This window comes from Cuculus canorus, chromosome 2, assembly GCF_017976375.1.
Source record: "Cuculus canorus isolate bCucCan1 chromosome 2, bCucCan1.pri, whole genome shotgun sequence".
Classification (NCBI taxonomy): Eukaryota; Metazoa; Chordata; class Aves; order Cuculiformes; family Cuculidae; genus Cuculus; species Cuculus canorus.
Genome location: NC_071402.1, coordinates 86,287,078 through 86,304,258, shown reverse-complemented (window position 1 = coordinate 86,304,258; position 17,181 = coordinate 86,287,078). Strand labels below are relative to the sequence as shown.

Below are 17,181 nucleotides of genomic sequence, written 5' to 3'. Positions count from 1 at the left end.
TGACTGCACTGAGTTTCTGTACGCAATGTATGGCTGTTTATGAAAGTATTAAGGGTCTTGGATCTAAAGCTAGCCCTATCTTTAAGACAGAAGGCATAAGCAAGAAAAATAATAGGTCCAAGGTTGTGGCATTTATTGTACCGGAACAGATATTTTAAATAACTATATATTTACAATCTATAATACAGTCATTCATATCAACAGCAGAAGTAGTAAAATGGAGAAGTGCACAAACACTGTTGAGCAAATATTAATGTTAATTTATTAACTATTACAGAAGAAATTCAAAGCAAACGTTATTCACAATAGAAGACAATGTTCTGGGCTGTATTTTCTCTCTTCCATTTCAGAGTAATCCCCAAGTAAGTCCTGTAAGTAGTTGTTTTTCTCTTCTGGAAGTGACAGTTTCCCCTAGAACTAGATTGCTTTCTAAATTAAATGGTTCTAAAACTGCTGTTTTCCAAACAGCAATACTGAAATGAGTGAAAACCTGGTCTGAAGCTTTTGCTGCTGACTTGAGTGAAGTTAAATCTTTGTTCCTGAAGAAGTCATCAAGTCAACTCCTTACAGGATTCTCCAGATACAAGCATGCACATGCACACAGAAGTTTTATCCTTAAAAAGATGTAGAATTTAATACGCTAAGCCAGTGTTTGTACATTAGGGATACTATGACTCAGCAATTAAATACTCTGAGGCAAAATAAAACAATATTAATGCAACGGACTATAAGTATAAATGATATTTTGTGGATTGAGCAAAAACCACGAGCTGCTCTAGAGAAATTAGAGGGGTATGCCCGGTCTCAAGCACAGCAGCTAACCATCTATCAAATCTAATGTCTTACTGTCATTATTAAGATTTCTTTTTAAAAAAGGCACAATGCAACTCAGGAACCTGTATGTTCAAAAAAAAGTTTAATTGCCTAAAATAAACCTATTTATTTTACGAAGTTATATATATAATTTATTTTTCAGACACTTGAAGAAATCAGGTGAAAAAAACATTTTATGGACAGAATACTAGTTACTCTTGCACCAATTTTAAGAAGAAGCAAGACAGTAAAATAATAGTCACTGAAGTAATCTGAACAGGTAATAGTTCAGGTGCAGCTGATGTGTAGAAAGCAATACAACTCAAAAGGAGCTCTTGATCAGCTTGGGTTCTAGTGCCACCTGCTGAAACAACAGTATTCTTCCCCTTGAAATGATAGCTATTATGCAATTTAAATTAATCCACTGCAATAGAGGGCAATATATGCAAAAGTTCACAAAGAAGATGAAGTGCTTGAGTAATCTAAGTGCACATCCAGAGTGCCATATACTGAGCCTAGTAATTTGAGGACCCTTTCTTGAATGGTGTCAACCTGCTCTGAAGGGCAATAGTCATCCAAACTTGATCTGTAACAAGGAATCGAAAAAAGCATGAGAGAGTACAGATATCACCATCACTACCATGGCATTTTGATTCTTGCAGTGCTCTGTGCCTAGGCTGAAGCTCCTTTCAAGCTGTGGCGAGTTCTGCCTCCCTATCTCCTCAAAACCTAGTGCTGTGTTTCTGCTCAGTACTTTCAACAGTAACAGTTTGTCTGAAGTTAAATAGAAAGTCTGGAGCGGACCAAGAATGTTACATATTCATCCTTCCAATTCTACTCTATTCCTGACTCAGCCACAGAACATATCACTAGTCAAAGTTCAAAAAAAAAGATCTAATTAAAGGACTGGTGGAAAATTAAAATTGAAAAATTCAAATGCTACTAGTAAAGTAGGTAGGAAAATTTGAAAACTTGAACAAGAGAGTAAGGAAGGTGTAATTTCAGCCCCTGGGGGATGGTGCAAGCTAGCTTTTCTCTACCTAGCAGAATTAATAGAAGTATAGGAGATGTATGAATTCCAGTGATAGCTCTCAATCTGAACATGGATAAAACCTCATCACAATCTTCACAGAGCCTGTGCTGAAGCTCATTAAGTCACCATGTTTTCACTGCTTTTGAAATACGTGCTAGCTACGCTACAGTCCAGTAAAACTGGCCATCAGCACAGAAGCTTCCCTTAGCTGTGCAGATACTGTCAGTGCCTTACAATCAACATTTTCAAATGTCAATTTTCAGTGCATTGTAAGGTTTCTACTTTAAGACGGAATTTAAGACATGCCAACCAGTGCTATACTGACTGAATCATTTAGCTTCATAAGCATAGTCTGAGCATTTTAAAGTAAAAGTATCTACATAGTCTTACCGAGCAACTGTCACGAGTGTGGGCTTAGGCATATCTTCTAGCAGAATTTTAATAGATTGTATGAGGCCTTCAATCTCCTCTTCAGAGCTAACATGGTGGGGGAGCTCCATATAATCACAGGTCAGGCCAGCCTGATGGACCTATGTGTAAATTAAACAGAGATTCAATTTCTGTTGATGAATTATTGATCCCGATTATCTGTGTAAAAAGTCTCTAACTTACTCTAGCCCGATAGGTATCTTACACCTTTTAGAATAGAATTGTTACGGTTGGAGAAGACCTCTAAGATCATCCAGTCCAACCATCAGCCAAATACCACCATGGCTACTAAACCATGTCATGAAGTGCCATGAACACCTCCAGGGAAGGAGACTCCACCATTTCCCTCGGCAGCCTCTTCCAATGCTTGATTGCTCTTTTGGTAAAAAAAATTTATCTAATATTCAATCTAAACCTCCCCTGGTGCAACTTGAGGGCATTTCCTTTTATCTTATCACTCTCCAGGCAGAAAGAGCTATTTTTTTTCCCCACAATGTGTTGCTCAAACAAAAAGAATAAAATTTTGGAGGTTATATGGATTGTTTCACTATCTCGAGTACACTGCACCTCTCCTATGAATTCAGAGTATGCTGCAGCCCTTAAAGATGATAGGTCTGACCTTTTCCAAACAGGTACCTTAACTATAAAGTGTATCAACAGAACCTGGTGAAATAAAACCTTCCTTCACAGGAAGCAGCCTGAGATACCCCAGTCCTACAGGAACACACACGTTGCCTAAATACAGGTGAGTAGAATTTTAGAAGCTTTAAAAAGAAAAGTTGGCCTGCATTCTAAGACAAAAAAAAAAAAAAAAAAAGGAAAAACTACCAAAATATGACAAAGTCCTGAATCAAGAAGCAAGTCTGAAATGAAGCATGATCTTTTGCCTACCTGTTGAAACTATGTTTTTGAAATTTGTCGACTTTCTGCTCTTTTACCTAGTCACTTACCATTTCGTAGTCTGGGCTTTCCATCCTGGTTTTCAAACTGTGAACTAGCTGAACAAGTGGCTTCATTCTAGAGTAAAAACAAACCCAAAACTTGTTACATATTGAAAACACACATATATTTACCTTAAGTGGTTAAAAGGAAAAAAAGTGAGAGAAAAAAGAATAAAGTAGAAGTTGTCATGGCGTAGGATTTGAAAATGAAATTTGCCCTTGTGTCATCTTGCACCTGAGTAAAACTGAACTTACCAGTACTACTGTACTGTTTCACCAGGTCTTTATTAGCAAGCCCCCATACTCATACCTGCCCCTGGCAAGACCTCTTTGTTCTTCTTTTAGGGCACACCTGGAGGGAAGCTGTAGTAGACTGATCTCCTATGAACTTGATGGGAAATGCCTGTGGTCACTTTTACACAAGTCTGGAAGTAACTGCTGCATTTTATGGGGAAAATGAGTGATATTACTATCAAGGGAAAGCTCAGATTTTGCTGGTTTTTTCAGCTGAAAAAAGTTTAGTTTAAAAGCATAGCAGATGCTGCTGAGATGTTTTGTGGACCCTGTGACTCTGGTGCAGCCTTTCAATCACTTGCATTTTTCCACAGAATGCAGAGTTTTCAGGAGCACCAAAGAAGTCCTTCTCCATATCCTCCATAGTTTGTTGCTTTTTCTAGAGCTGTTTCACACAGATCACTGAATTTTTAGTCACCAAATCTGCCTCCCTCCACAGGCAACAGAATGTGCATGAAGCTGATCTTGGAAGGGTTACCATGGCACTGAGACAACACACTGCCTTTTCTTCTGTATTGTCTGACTTTACATCCTCTAGAATTAAACGAAAAAAGGCAGTCTAACATAGACCAAATCCAGCTTCTCTCCTTTTCTGTTAGCAAAGTACTGGGCTAATCAGTTCCCAAACTACTGCTTGCAATTTAAGCCATTTAGAAATCTCCTACCCAGGATACGAAGCCCACTTCTGTAGGGTCTCTTCGTCATCGTTGTCACATAAATCTGCAAATGCTGCTTCAAGATCTTCTAGCTGATGAACACGGTTTTCCACACAATCCAGCAAGCCCTCCTTTAAATAAGCACACGTAAAAGTATGTGAAGAAGAAAAGAGGTAAGAATGTAATGACTTACCCTATGATTTAAATACTCAAATGACTAATCTACTGGAAGCGGGAAATCAGAAACGACTGATTTATTACTGCAGAATGTCTTTTCAAGAGGATAAGAATGAATATCTGCAGAAGCTGTTACACCTTCATAATAAATCACCTCTCCTTGCTCTGTCTTTCCAAAAACAAATAAAAAAACCTGGTAGAATAGACCGAGGAGAACTAAGAAACTGTATGACTAATTGTTGGATTTGCTCCTATAGCACTGAAATTCTCAGATAAGTATAAGCTTTACATTTCTATAATTAAAAGACACTTAATTTCCTAAATTCTAAACAAAACAAAAAAAATCAAATGCATTTTCAGAAAAACGAAACAAAGAGGCAAACATGACGTTTTGAAGTTGTTTCAACTCTGTGTGCCTGACAAAAATATGGAATTAATTTAAAATCTCAGTTATTGCTCTGATCCTGCAAAGTTTTATGCCCTTTCTTAAAAAGTTACACAAAGAGGTAATCTTCTTGGAGTGATGCTACATACATAAATACAGTTGTGCATGCAAACATTTCTAGAAAGAGATCCTACATTACCTATAAAATGAAAAGTAATGCTTGGTAGGTTTGGTATTAAAAATGCTCAGTGCAGTGATATGTGAAGGAAAATTATTAAAAGGCATATTGAAATAGAAGTGTAACAATTAAAAGCATAGCAATTCCCTCTAAGAATTCTGCTGGCTGTATCATATAACAGATGCTGCTTCTTTTAGCCAGTGTTCTCAATTTCAGGTTAATTTTTAAGAGCTGAGGATCTGTAATTTTGTGAGGATCAAAAATTCATGAAGTACAACTTCATGATCCTGTCCTAGGTTACAAATAAGATACTTGTCCAAGCAGCATGAGTAACTAACCTTAAATATATGTCTGATCCCGCTCTATACTACTTTGAAAAAAAAAAAACCAAACAACACACTATTATCTTTTAATTATAATAGAAATGTACACCTAACTGTACTCTGGAACTATGAAAACAGGTTTTACAAGACTAGACATCTAGGATATTTTCTGAAATTTTGATATGTACAAAGTTCACTAGTTTTCTATCTTCAAACCCTTTAAATTGATTTTCTCACTGTAAAACCATCCATTAATGTGGTCTTGCCTTATTCAGTTCTATACCTACCTATTACTGTCTGCTACCCATTTCAGTTGCCTCCTATAAACTTGTTGACTTTTGTAAATGACTTATGCCCTGAAATCATATTGGGAACTTAAATTACAAGTGTTTGGCCCTCTCACACTCAACTACCTTTTAAATAGGTAACTAGTTTTATTGTTGGTTGACTAAAAAATATGAAAATCATTCTTCCACATATCTTCATTTCTTTATAAACACATTTTAATTAGGACTCATTAATCTGTGATAATTCTACGTGTTGAACCTCTCTGTAATAGTATTCAGATGAGATTATGAAAGCAAAGACAAGAACTTGTTTATGAATTACTTGGTGTAATGACCACTAACATGGCTGTCTCCATGGTCTGGGCTCAGGGCTGAATGACTATTTTGGTAGCTACAGCACGTTTCTATATTCAGGACACGCAATATATACAACGAAAAGTACGCTACAGAGGTATAATACCAGCCTGTCCACATGTAAATAAATAGGTAAAACACCAGCTAGGCATTCATCACAGCTATGCCTATTAAGGAAGAACAACTACAGAAAGGAAGGGATGAGCCTAGAGGGAAGGGAAAAAAAGGAAAAGAATCCACAAAAACTTCCCAAAACACACAAAACCCACCCAAAGCTCTGTTTAGACATAAAAAGAACAAGATTGCAGATGACTATGTTTTCATCTCTTTCTTGTCAATCACCACTTATTTACAGAAATTAATTTTCACACTCACGCTAAATACTTAAGCAGTTCGCTCCTTTAACCAAAACTTCTAATAGGAAAGAACTCCTAAGATGCTGCTGATGCATTCAGCATGTTGTATAGCTTAATTGGAGACCACTTCATTAAGCACCTTTCATAGGTTCCTTCCTTGTCGTAAATCATTTTTATTGGGTCAATCAAAAGAATCATTCCCTCATATGTCCCACAAGGAAATATCATACCTCTGTTGCATTGCTATGAGGCTTCTTGAAATTGTACAACTCTTGCAAAAGCTCATATTCTGTCTTTGAAAAAGAAAAAAGAGGCAAAACATTAGGCTTTTCAAAGAAAAACAAAATCCTCAAGGCTTTCCTTAAAAAAACAATTTGATCTCCAAGATCATTCCTCTACTATAGTTCTGCAGACAACTCTCTATAAATGCAGGTGAGGAAGATGCTGTTAGGCTTGAGAAAACAATAATTCAAGGCCTCAGTGAAACATTTTGCGATTGCTTAGCTTTAAACCTTACTTCTAGAACACAGCTTTAAAAGTTAACTATTTACAGTCTCTTAATTAAAGAGTCTCTGAAATGAAACACGCATTTTGCTGAACCATGGTCCCAATGAAATGCTGAGTAAAACTGAGCAGATTTAGACAGATAAAATCAACAGAAGAGTACGACAGTAAACAAAAACCAGATGGGTAAAGGCTTCAGGCTGGCAGACCAAGTTCAAAAGTTAACTGTTACAGACACTTGTCACCCCTACTCCTTGATAATATTCAGGCTTTATTAACCAAGGGTAAAAGGTATTTAACAGTATTCAAAGAGTGAATAATCAGGATTCTTTCAGGAGTAATAAGAGAAAGCAAGTGTAAATCACTAAATTTTTACAGAAACACATTTTTAGGGCAATGTTTTTGGTGGGATGACAATACCCTTCTGTATTGTTAAGCCTATTTTCTTTTTAGCTTTTCCTTGTATTCTTACATTTCCAGCATTAACTTGTAAAAAATTTTTAGATTGAAGTATTGTGATTTACCATAGAGGGAGCTTAGTTAAAAATATTAACTGCAAATGAAATCATCACATCAAAAAAGGTACACTGGGTGCTCTGTGCAAGTCCACTTCTGAAAACTGTTCCTAGAACTGAGAACATATTATAGCACAAAACAAACGAAAAAAAAAAAGCACATGAAACAAATCCCTTTCACCACACCACTAGCCCCTCCAAAAATCAACCAACAAAAAACCCCAACAAACTACTCCATTATTTTATTCAGAATGCATTTGATCTAAGAGAGGTATTCAATTTTATTCTTATATGGCAAGACCTTTCCCTTTGCTGTACAATTCTCTTTGTGATTCAAAAGAGCTGGCATTGCACATTCTCTGAAGATACTGTGATCATAAATACTGAATGTCAGAAGCTAACACATATTAGGGACATTATATTCACTTCTTTACAGTGAATGAGGATGTAGTAGTGTAGCTGAAACTCAAAGATGCCAGATATTGTCCAACCTGGGCTGAAGTTAAAACAGTGTTAAAGAGCGATTACAATGCTAAAAGCAGTCAGGATACTGCAGAAGAATTTGTAAACCTAAATGCCACATCTAGTTTTCAGGGCAGATTAGTTAGTTCCTAAAAATCCTGTTCAAACCAAGAAAAGCTGCTAACTCCTTTGCATCTTTGAGGATCTACATATTTATAACACCATACATACCTTTGCTGTGCAGGTAAATCATAAATGGAATAGAAAGAAGAGTCAGAGACAAGAGTTGCTTGCTCATCCTTTATACTCAGCAGTCCAGACAAAGGAAATGAGTAACAGGCTCTCATCAGGACAAGTTACCAATCTTTGCAGGTAAAAAAAATTATACAATCTGTCATCCTTCCCTGACGAATCTTGCTGCAGGTATTTGGAAGCATATAGTCCCTCTGAATGTCTCTCCTTGAAATATTATCATTATTTATTAGTCACAAACAACTGATCTGCTAATTTATCTTAGATGAACGTTTCTCCATAGATATAAATGCCAGGACTGGTACTCTTTTGAGAATCATAAGAGGCTTCTCCATTGTCGTGCTTACCTGTGTGTACATTTCTTTGAATGGATTTTTAACTGAAAAAAAATCTAAGTCAATGTCTAAAATATACGCATCCCCTTTCTGCAGTACTTGGCAGACATCTTTAACAATTTCCCTTATTGGGCATTCACTGTTTCTGATAGAGCTTGAAGCTGAGCACTCTGACAATGCTTCTGTCTTTTTTGGGGCACTTGCATTTTGTAGTTCTTTTTTTTTCAGACATGAAGTGCTGTGATCAAGGTCACCAGAAGCACCTGATGAAGAGGCAGAGGCGGTGCTTGCTGTGTCATCGGTATTTAGCTTCAGTCTCTTAGCAGATGTTACTTTGCCATTTTCTTCTTGGCTGTTTGATGCTTCAGTAGGACTGATGAGAATGACGTTTAAATTTAAAGGCTTCTGGTTTTCTAGCTGATCAGCAGGGACATAAAGACCATCACTTAAAAAGTAATTATCTGTACCTGTAACCCTACAATTGACAATAACTCACAGTTAATATACATCTTAGCAAAAAAATTAGGAAAAAGCATGTACACTTAAGAAATTCCAAGAAGAATAAACAGATGATTGATGGGTAACAAAAACAATAAAACTGTGTACACAAAATTACTTATTTTAATCTGCAGGTTTTTAAATTGAAGTTTTATTATACTTCTTTATTGCTGAATCAATACAATAAAATTGACTCTATATTTTTTTATGATACAAGGTTTTTAATGGATAAGAAAAAGATTCCACATTATGTGCTACTAAGATTAATTTGCCGTTGAATTTCATTTTCAAGATAACATTCAGAATTTAACAAGATATCATCATACATTGGCATATAAGACTGCAAAGCTATGGATATACTGTCTTGGATTCCCTATTTTTAAGGAAAATTCTGTTAGTTGTGTTTGAGTATTGCCCTGAAACCTATAGATACTGATTTAGTACAAGGAAAATATAATGAATTAATAGGTAGCATTTAACTCTTCTTTACTACTGATATAGAATCCTTGTTCTAAGTGGCAGAGAGCAGCTAGCTGGAGGATAAATAACTACTTAAGTAAAAAGAAAAAAAAAAACAAAAAAAGAACACTAAAACTCTGGTTACAGTGAAAATTTAAGTATTATTTAAATTATATGTATTATTTTCCAGTCATATGTCAGTACATTAAACCTTAAGCACCACAAATTCAGATTAAAAAAAGAAACAAGCTTAAGAGGAAGTGTGAGCTTCTGCTCACTTGTGTTAAGGCTTCATTTGATTACAAGGTATCATTAACCACAAAGATAAACAATTCCACAAGCAGAACCAATCTGAAGCTTAGTTCCCGCGTGTCTTGTGGCTGGACTATCCTAAGCTTGCTAAGGTGAGAGCTTGGATCAAAACTTTGCCTTCGTTGATGGGGCATTCACAGGGCCTCTTCTCAGAAACCCTCCAGAGTTCAACATGAGCTCCTGCTACAGCCTCTTCCTCAGTGGGAAACTAATTAAGGTATCTATTGCCTATCCAGACACCTGTATGCAACAAAACTTTTAAGAAGTTAATATTTCTAAGGACTCTCCCTTCATGATATTTGTAATCCTAGAACCTGAATTAAAGATACCCGATTGTCTTCATAAGCCAGCTTGAAATGTTGTTTTCAAGATTGCTAAGGAAACTATGGGATCTGTGCGAGACCTATTCAGCCACCTTGAAGTATGTGTGCCAGTTCTCAGGTTAAATGTAACTGAAAACACTAGCTTTTTTCTTATTATTTACATTTACTCTACACCTCGGATTCAGAACTGCAGAGCTTCTGTGTTTTTAGGTGGTAAAACAAGGCATTTATTTGCTGTCTTCTGTTAAACTTGCTTCAAAAGATTTATTCTGACATGCTGGCAAGACACATGGTTTGTAAATGTCCATTCAAGCTGTACAAAATCACAATGCAGTGAATACGGCAAATGCGACATAGTCATTGACTGTAATCCCACAGGATTATGATGAACTGTCACTGGAACTTGAATCACAGAATGATTAAAACTGGAAGAGATGTCTACAAGTCTCTTGCCAACCATCTGATTGAAGCAGAACCAAAGTTAGATAAGGCTGCAAAAGGCTTCATCCCATTGAGTTTTGACTTTATCAAAGAATGAAGCATTTGGTCTGTTTCAGTGCTCAACTAGCAAATTAACTTAAAAAAAAACCCAAACAAAAACAACAACAAAATAAAAAGAAGCCGCACGAGAGAAAACAGAAACATCAGGGGAAAGGAACAGATTTCTCCTTTTATTTGAGGTCACATTTGACATACTCTGCCCAGGTTTGGGCCTCCAGGACAAGAGAGATGACAAGAAATTGAAGAAAGGCTGCTAAAGTGATTAGAGGGCTGGGGCACATAACAAGGAAACTGAGTAAACTGAGAGACTGAGAACCTAACTGCTGCCCTCTCTTACTCAAATCCTCTGTTAAAAACTGCTGCTTTCCCAGATTTTAACTTTAAAAACAGAAATAATTTACAACTTGTGTAGCTGAAAGGAAATGTGAACAGCTAGAATTACCTATAAAAACAAAACTTAAGGCACAATTATAACTGTACCAACTCACATGGATAGGCAGTCAGGTTAGTTCCTAAGCAACTTACAAATACAAATTAAATTTTCAGCTTACCCAAGACTACAAAAAAAAAAACCACCTATGAAAAGCTACAGAGATAGAACTTATATTATTAGCATATGACAGCAGACAATTTACCTGATTGTAGTTGTTGATGTGTCTTTCCCAATTAAAAAATGGTGTTTTCCTTCTGAGATCTGCTGAGCCCAGGGTGGGTGAAGCCATACTACTTGAGAAATATGGCCAGCATAAACAGCAGGCATGATCCAGTTCTCAATACTTAATTCACTGTAATGAATGAAGAAAGACTGGAGATAGTACTGTTACTTTCTCTGTAAGTAAAACATGGTCAAAAACACAACAAACAACTTCCACACCTTGAAAACTTCCAAGCAAATAATTTGAAATTAGTACTCTGATATTATTAAGGTTCCTATCATCAAAGAAACAAAAAAGGGAAGTCTTCATTCACAGAACAGACTAAAAATGTCTACAGTAGAATTTTAAAAGGACTGTAGAGTGCAAACAGCTTCACTCTCAGCATGGCACTTTGATTATCAATTACATGGATTTACTGTCTTTTCCTCTTGATATATGACACAGAGGAAAGTACGAGAAGCATTATGGACACTCTTCTAAATAACTTCAAAATAACCTCAAGGGAGTATTTTACTGTAAACTGCTCTAAGTAGATTTTAAGTATAACCTCAGTAATTAAAGTGAGTCAATCGGCACCTACAGAATAGTAACTGTCGTGATTATCATCGCCCCAATTTTCTAAAGTGTGATATAGCGCACAAAACTTCTTACTCATCCAAGAAAGAACACAAAATATTGACTACAGGCAGCATGATACAACTACTTACATACCAATTACATCATCTTGTCATTGCTGTAAATCACTATAACACTGAAGCAAGCAATACTTATTTTAAAATAGGAGAAGAAAGACAATAGCAAAGATCACTCTGTGGCTTGTAACCTGCTTAAGAAGATGAGGGATAGTATTGGTTTTAATGATATTAATAGAAAAATCTTGTTCAACTTCATATATTCACCATGTCAACATGGGAGATGTTATTTCAGTCTCAAACGCAATTTTTCTCAACGAGAAGAGAAAGGCTCTTATAAAAGCACAGCTCTTCAGACATAGAGCATCCACTCAGGGTGCTGTCCTGTTACTCAGGGGAACTACTAACTGGCCTAATAACATGACATAATATTGAACAACTAAACAAAGTAAATTTATAAGTCTTAAATTGCTTTATATGCAACTTAAATATTTAACCACATTCAAAAACCACAAATATAACTTTTCCATCAAAAAATAAAGTTTTCAGCAAAAGTGAAAAGACAGAAAATGACACTTGAGGCTGACTTGCATCCCTTTCATTCATACATCCTATGCAGCCCCACCAATATTCATTATAAATCAAAGGCAACAGGATGTAGACTCAAAGCATTCTCATACAGTACCCAGGACTTACCTAAAAAGAGTTTCTTTGTCAAATACAGTGTCTGCAGGCATATTCACAGGAATAAGGAGGTCTGGATGAGAATCAAGATGAACAAAGGTGATATTACTGGCAGGAAGGTGCTTTGAACCAATAGCACGATAGATGAAAGGCAGCACCTAAACCAACACAGATAAAAACATTTCCATGTAAACAGTGAGCTGAAAAATGCAAAGGCTTTAACAGCAAAAACACTAGTACCACAGCTATTCCTTCAGAATTTGAGTTAGAGGGAGGAGGAGATGGAAAATAATACAAAGGAAAACCAACTCCAGCAGCAAGACAACTCATGAACTTTAATCATTATGAGTCGAAGAGTTCCACACATGAGAAGCTGCTGAAGAATCAGAGCTCTAGTCTCTCCCTTTTTTATAGGAAGCCCTTGTTCATGCAAGCTCTTCTCACTAATTATTCAACTCAATTCATAGCTTTTTTCATCTACATCTGAACCCCAGGAATGCCTTTTCTATTATGCATAACATTGCCTCTGTATTGCCTTCTCCATGCTATAAAGCTTTCTCAACATGCATGTGTGCTGTGGAGATAAAAGCATCTCATTATTTGTGTTTTATAAGTTAACTGATAGAGACTGAAAACTTACCCCACCATCATTTAAACTGTAGCCGATCTTTTAATCTATCCCCCTTAATTCCTAATCCCTACATGATTTAGTGGCTGCAATAACAAAATTATCTTTCTCAACTGACCAACCTTATTCCTTGATGAAGGTCTTCACTCAAAAGTGGGAAAAACAGGAGATAAGGCAACTCATCAATTTATAGTACAGTGAAACACTGAAAAGTACAATAATGTAGGGTAGTAAAACAAGAAAACTGATGGCTGATTCATAATACCTCTTACTCTGAATGGCAGTAAGTGGAGCCCCTCCCACATTTCTGGGACAGTAACTGCCTTAGCTGCCAGAACAAATCTAACAAGGACTGTGAATCACAGGCCTATTACACAGGGAATGTGAAGACTGTAGAAGGACGGGGCAACAAAAATTACACATGATCTCTACATTACAACAGAAACTGAACTCATTTGTTGCATAATTTGAATAAGATGACAAATCCTCTGTACTACATGGGTATAAATATAAAACATGACTGACAGCTAAAATTTGGACTATATTCCATCTGTCTAGTAATTAATTCCTCAGTTGACTCACCACATATGCAGTTATATGTACACTACTGTTATAGTAGATCAAACAAAATTAAAAATAACCAGGGTTCCCTGATCCAGAACTTTTACTTCTTTGGAAAAAGGAAGTGATCTGACCTACCTAACAACCTACAATCTTTGTACTGAAGTTAAAGTTTCATCTCAGGTAAGCATCACTACAAATTATGAGACTAGGTGAGTATGAAGACACAAGCAATTAGGATGTCTAACCTTCCAAATTCTCCTGCTTTGGATTAAGAACAAAATTCTCTTTATACCAGCTGCTACTATTAATCAAAGTATGATCCATCTAGTGACGATTTGCCCTAGAGCAACATCAGTGTTAGCAAATGACTGTATAAAGTTTCTGTGAAGTTCTTACACTTTACTATGAAAGGCTATATATGCTTTATGAAAGACAGACCAATGCATATACACAGATATACTGAAAACACAGCATATATATTTAGCATGAATAATCTTTAAGTGAAAACAGAACTATAGAGAGAAAAACAAAGACGAACCATTAAAAGTCATTATCTCAGTACTCCTACCAGTGACACTACTAGTCCTTGTTTACCATAGCAAAACAGCTCTCACAGCAAAACAGCTCTCACAGCATCATATATTTCAGTGATTCTTAGAACAACCTGTGTTAAACCATTTACAAGTTCACAACACTAAATAAACTTTTTTATGATAAAATTTTCTATTTGCAAGACACTTCTAGTGCTAATATTTTTTTTTTTTTCATTTTTACCTCCATTAGGTCTTCATGCCTCTAGTAATCCTCACTAAAATCTGCAGGATTCTGCAACATTGGGTAAAGATTCTGCTTACTTAGGACTAACATCTTAGCTTAGGGTACCAAAGACAAACCATATGGGAAAGAGCAGTTCAAAAGCAACTACTTCTTCACTCTCTTGTTTAATTACTTAACTAAAAAAGGACAGTTCCAAAATTAACATTTCTCACCAAGCGGCAGTCATTCTACTTCTTAGGATGTGATTTTATTATATTTACCAATTTGCTCTTGATATGTCATAATCTATATGAGGTTGAGTTTCTAAGTACTGCACTGATGACTAGCTAATTATAAGAGCAGCGTAATATAGGTTATTTTAATTATAGCAACTACAACTCAAAGAAGAAAGAAAAAAATAAGTAAGAATTGGCTAAAAAGATGCCAAAATCCGATCATGGCATTAATTAACATCAATCACTGAATCAGGAAGGAAATTCAGGTCACCTGAGCATTGAACTTCATTTATATTTCATTAGTGAGAAAGAATATAAGTAAAAGGCCTGTGAATGACTGCAGAGGTGGGGACTACTCCCAAGGAAGTACTCAGAGTGGGGTCACATTGTGGGAGGTGCGTCTTCCCTAGAGGTCACTGGCGACAGCACAGAGAATGTACTGGGCACCTTCCTTTGCTTCCACCTACCAGGCTAAGCCTCCACACTCTAGGAAAAGAAATAAACAAATCAACCTACTTCCTATGCACTACCTCAGGGATCCTGTATTTGTCTTGTATGGCCAGGATTTGGTAGTGGGGGGTTTCAGGGGTCGCCTTGGTGAGAAGCTGCTACAAGCTTCTCCCATGTCAGATAGAGCCAGTGTCAGACAGCTCCCAAGATGGACCCGCCACTGGTCAAGGCTGCACCCACCAGTGCCTTGAGAAGAGGAGGAGAGACTTTATTGCTCTCTACAACTACTTGAAAGGAGGTTGTAGAGAGGCGGGAGGTGGCCTCTTCTCCCAAGTGACAGGGGGCAGAACAAGGGCGAATGGCCTCAGGCTGTGCCAGAGGAGGTTCAGACTGGACATCAGGGGGAAAAAAAAAAAATCATAGAGAGGGTCATCAGGCATTGGAACAGGCTGCCCAGGGAGGTGGTTGAGCCACCATTCCTGGAGGTGTTTAAAAGACGGGTAGAGGAGGTGCTCAGGGACATGGTTTAGTGACAGATAGGAATGGTTGGACTCGATGATCCCAGAGATCTTTTCCAACCTAGTGTTTCCATAATTCTATTTCCTCTCCAGTTGAGGAGGGGCAGAGGGTTCGGTGTTCCGCCAGGCTCCACCCGCCGCCGCCACCGCCCGTTCCCGCCACTCACGTCCTGGTGCTCCTCCACCACCCACACGGGCAGCGCCGGGTAGACGCGCAGGGAGCCCCCGCCGCTCATAGCCCCGGCTCCAGCGGCCTCCTTCCTTCCGGGTGCGCAGAGCTTCCGGGTGGGTAGCACTTCCGCCCCTAGCGCCCTCCCACCAGCTTCCTGTTCCGGAGCCGGGGCGCCAGGTGGGCTTGGCGGCGGGCTCGGTGCCTGCTGGGGGGGGTCGGTGGGGCGGGGGCTTCGCTGGGGCCGCGGTTTCCCCGTGCGGCGCGGGGGGCCTTGCCGGGACCGGAGCTCCTCGGGGGTGGCGGAGAACGAGTGTCCGTGCCGGTAGCGCTTCCCACCGCAGCGCTCGAACGGGTCTCCCTGCCTTCTCCTTTTCATTGGGATGCGGTGTTAGGTTGAGGCCAGAGCTTGGGGCCCTGTTGCGCTCAGCCATGTGTCTGCACAGAAAGAAAGAGGTCTTTTTCTGTATTTTTTAAGAAACCTGTGACAACGTGGAGCGTGGCGCCTCCTACACATAACTTTCCTCATCAAGCACTAGGAAGAGGAGAGTTTGTCCTTTCTAGTATTTTCATGTACATTTAAATCTAAATCGAACGTGACCAAAGTTTGCAGCAGAGGGTGCTTTATAATTATCTTGTCGTGTTATTATTAGTCACTATTTTTTCAATATTTTGAAACTGAAAAAAAAAAATTCAATATCTGAAAAAATTGGAAAAAAAAAAAAAAAACATAAGAAAAATATGGAACTGTTGGAGTGGGTCCAGAGGAGGGCTACAAAGGTGATTGGAGGGCTGGAGCACCTCCTATACGAGGACAGGCTGAGAGTTGGTGTTGTTGTAGAAGAGAAGGCTCTGGGGAGACCTTATAGCGATCTTCTAGTACCTGAAAAGGGCTTACAAGAAAGCTGGGGAGGGACTATTTACAAAGGCTTGTAGTGATAGGACTGTGAGCAATGAGTATAGACTGGAGAGGGGCAGATTCAGACTAGACATAAGGAGGAATCTCTTCACTATGGTAGTGGTGCGGTATTGGAACAGGTTGCCAAGAGAAGTCATGAATGTCCCATCCCTGTAGGTGTTCACGGCCAGGTTGAATGGGGCCTTGGGCAGCTTGACCTAGTGGTATGTCCCTGCCCGTGGCAAGGGGGTTGGAACTAAATGATCTTTAAGTTCCCTTTAAGTTCCTTTAAGGTCCCTTCCAACCCGAACTATTCTACGATTCTATGAAAAAAATCAATGTTTCAGTATTTGTTTTCAGCTGTGATTCTGTGCATTCTGAAGCAGTGAAGTTAGAGTGGTAGAACCACAGTGGCTCCCTGGTGTTGGGGAAGTCTTAGAGCTCTGTTTAAGAGAGAGGTGATAAACAAGATATTTTGTTTGAATGCTATGATGTGTAAAAACGAAACGTGTTTTACGACAAGGCACCATGGTGCAGTGGGCTTTGCTTTAATTTGTTTAAGGTAATAAAATTTTAGCTCAACCCTTTTAAATAAAATATACT

At 38.0% G+C, this 17,181-nt stretch overlaps 2 protein-coding genes and 1 long non-coding RNA gene across 3 annotated transcripts in view; 2 read left to right on the top strand and 1 right to left on the bottom strand.

The window, feature by feature from the left end:
• Positions 1-342: 342 nt before the first annotated feature.
• On the bottom strand, positions 343-15,806 carry C2H5orf22 (chromosome 2 C5orf22 homolog). The gene is made up of 9 exons (XM_054057386.1): positions 15,679-15,806; positions 12,372-12,517; positions 11,023-11,172; positions 8,307-8,769; positions 6,457-6,519; positions 4,176-4,297; positions 3,226-3,292; positions 2,237-2,376; positions 343-1,399 (listed from the first exon to the last, which is right to left on the bottom strand). The coding sequence occupies exons 1-9, from the start codon at positions 15,745-15,747 to the stop codon at positions 1,267-1,269; spliced, it is 1,353 nt and encodes a 450-aa protein (XP_053913361.1). The 5' UTR covers positions 15,748-15,806; the 3' UTR covers positions 343-1,266.
• On the top strand, positions 2,593-4,159 carry LOC128851121 (uncharacterized). The gene is made up of 2 exons (XR_008448378.1): positions 2,593-3,020; positions 3,562-4,159. It is a non-coding gene; the product is annotated as an uncharacterized LOC128851121 (long non-coding RNA).
• A 14-nt stretch (positions 15,807-15,820) lies between the features above and the next one.
• DROSHA (drosha ribonuclease III) overlaps positions 15,821-17,181 on the top strand; it is a 77,070-nt gene continuing 75,709 nt past the window's right edge. Inside the window, exon 1 of the mRNA XM_054057385.1 lies at positions 15,821-15,860. The gene's annotated coding sequence lies outside the window, so the exon portion shown is untranslated. The remainder of the gene's footprint in view (positions 15,861-17,181) is intronic.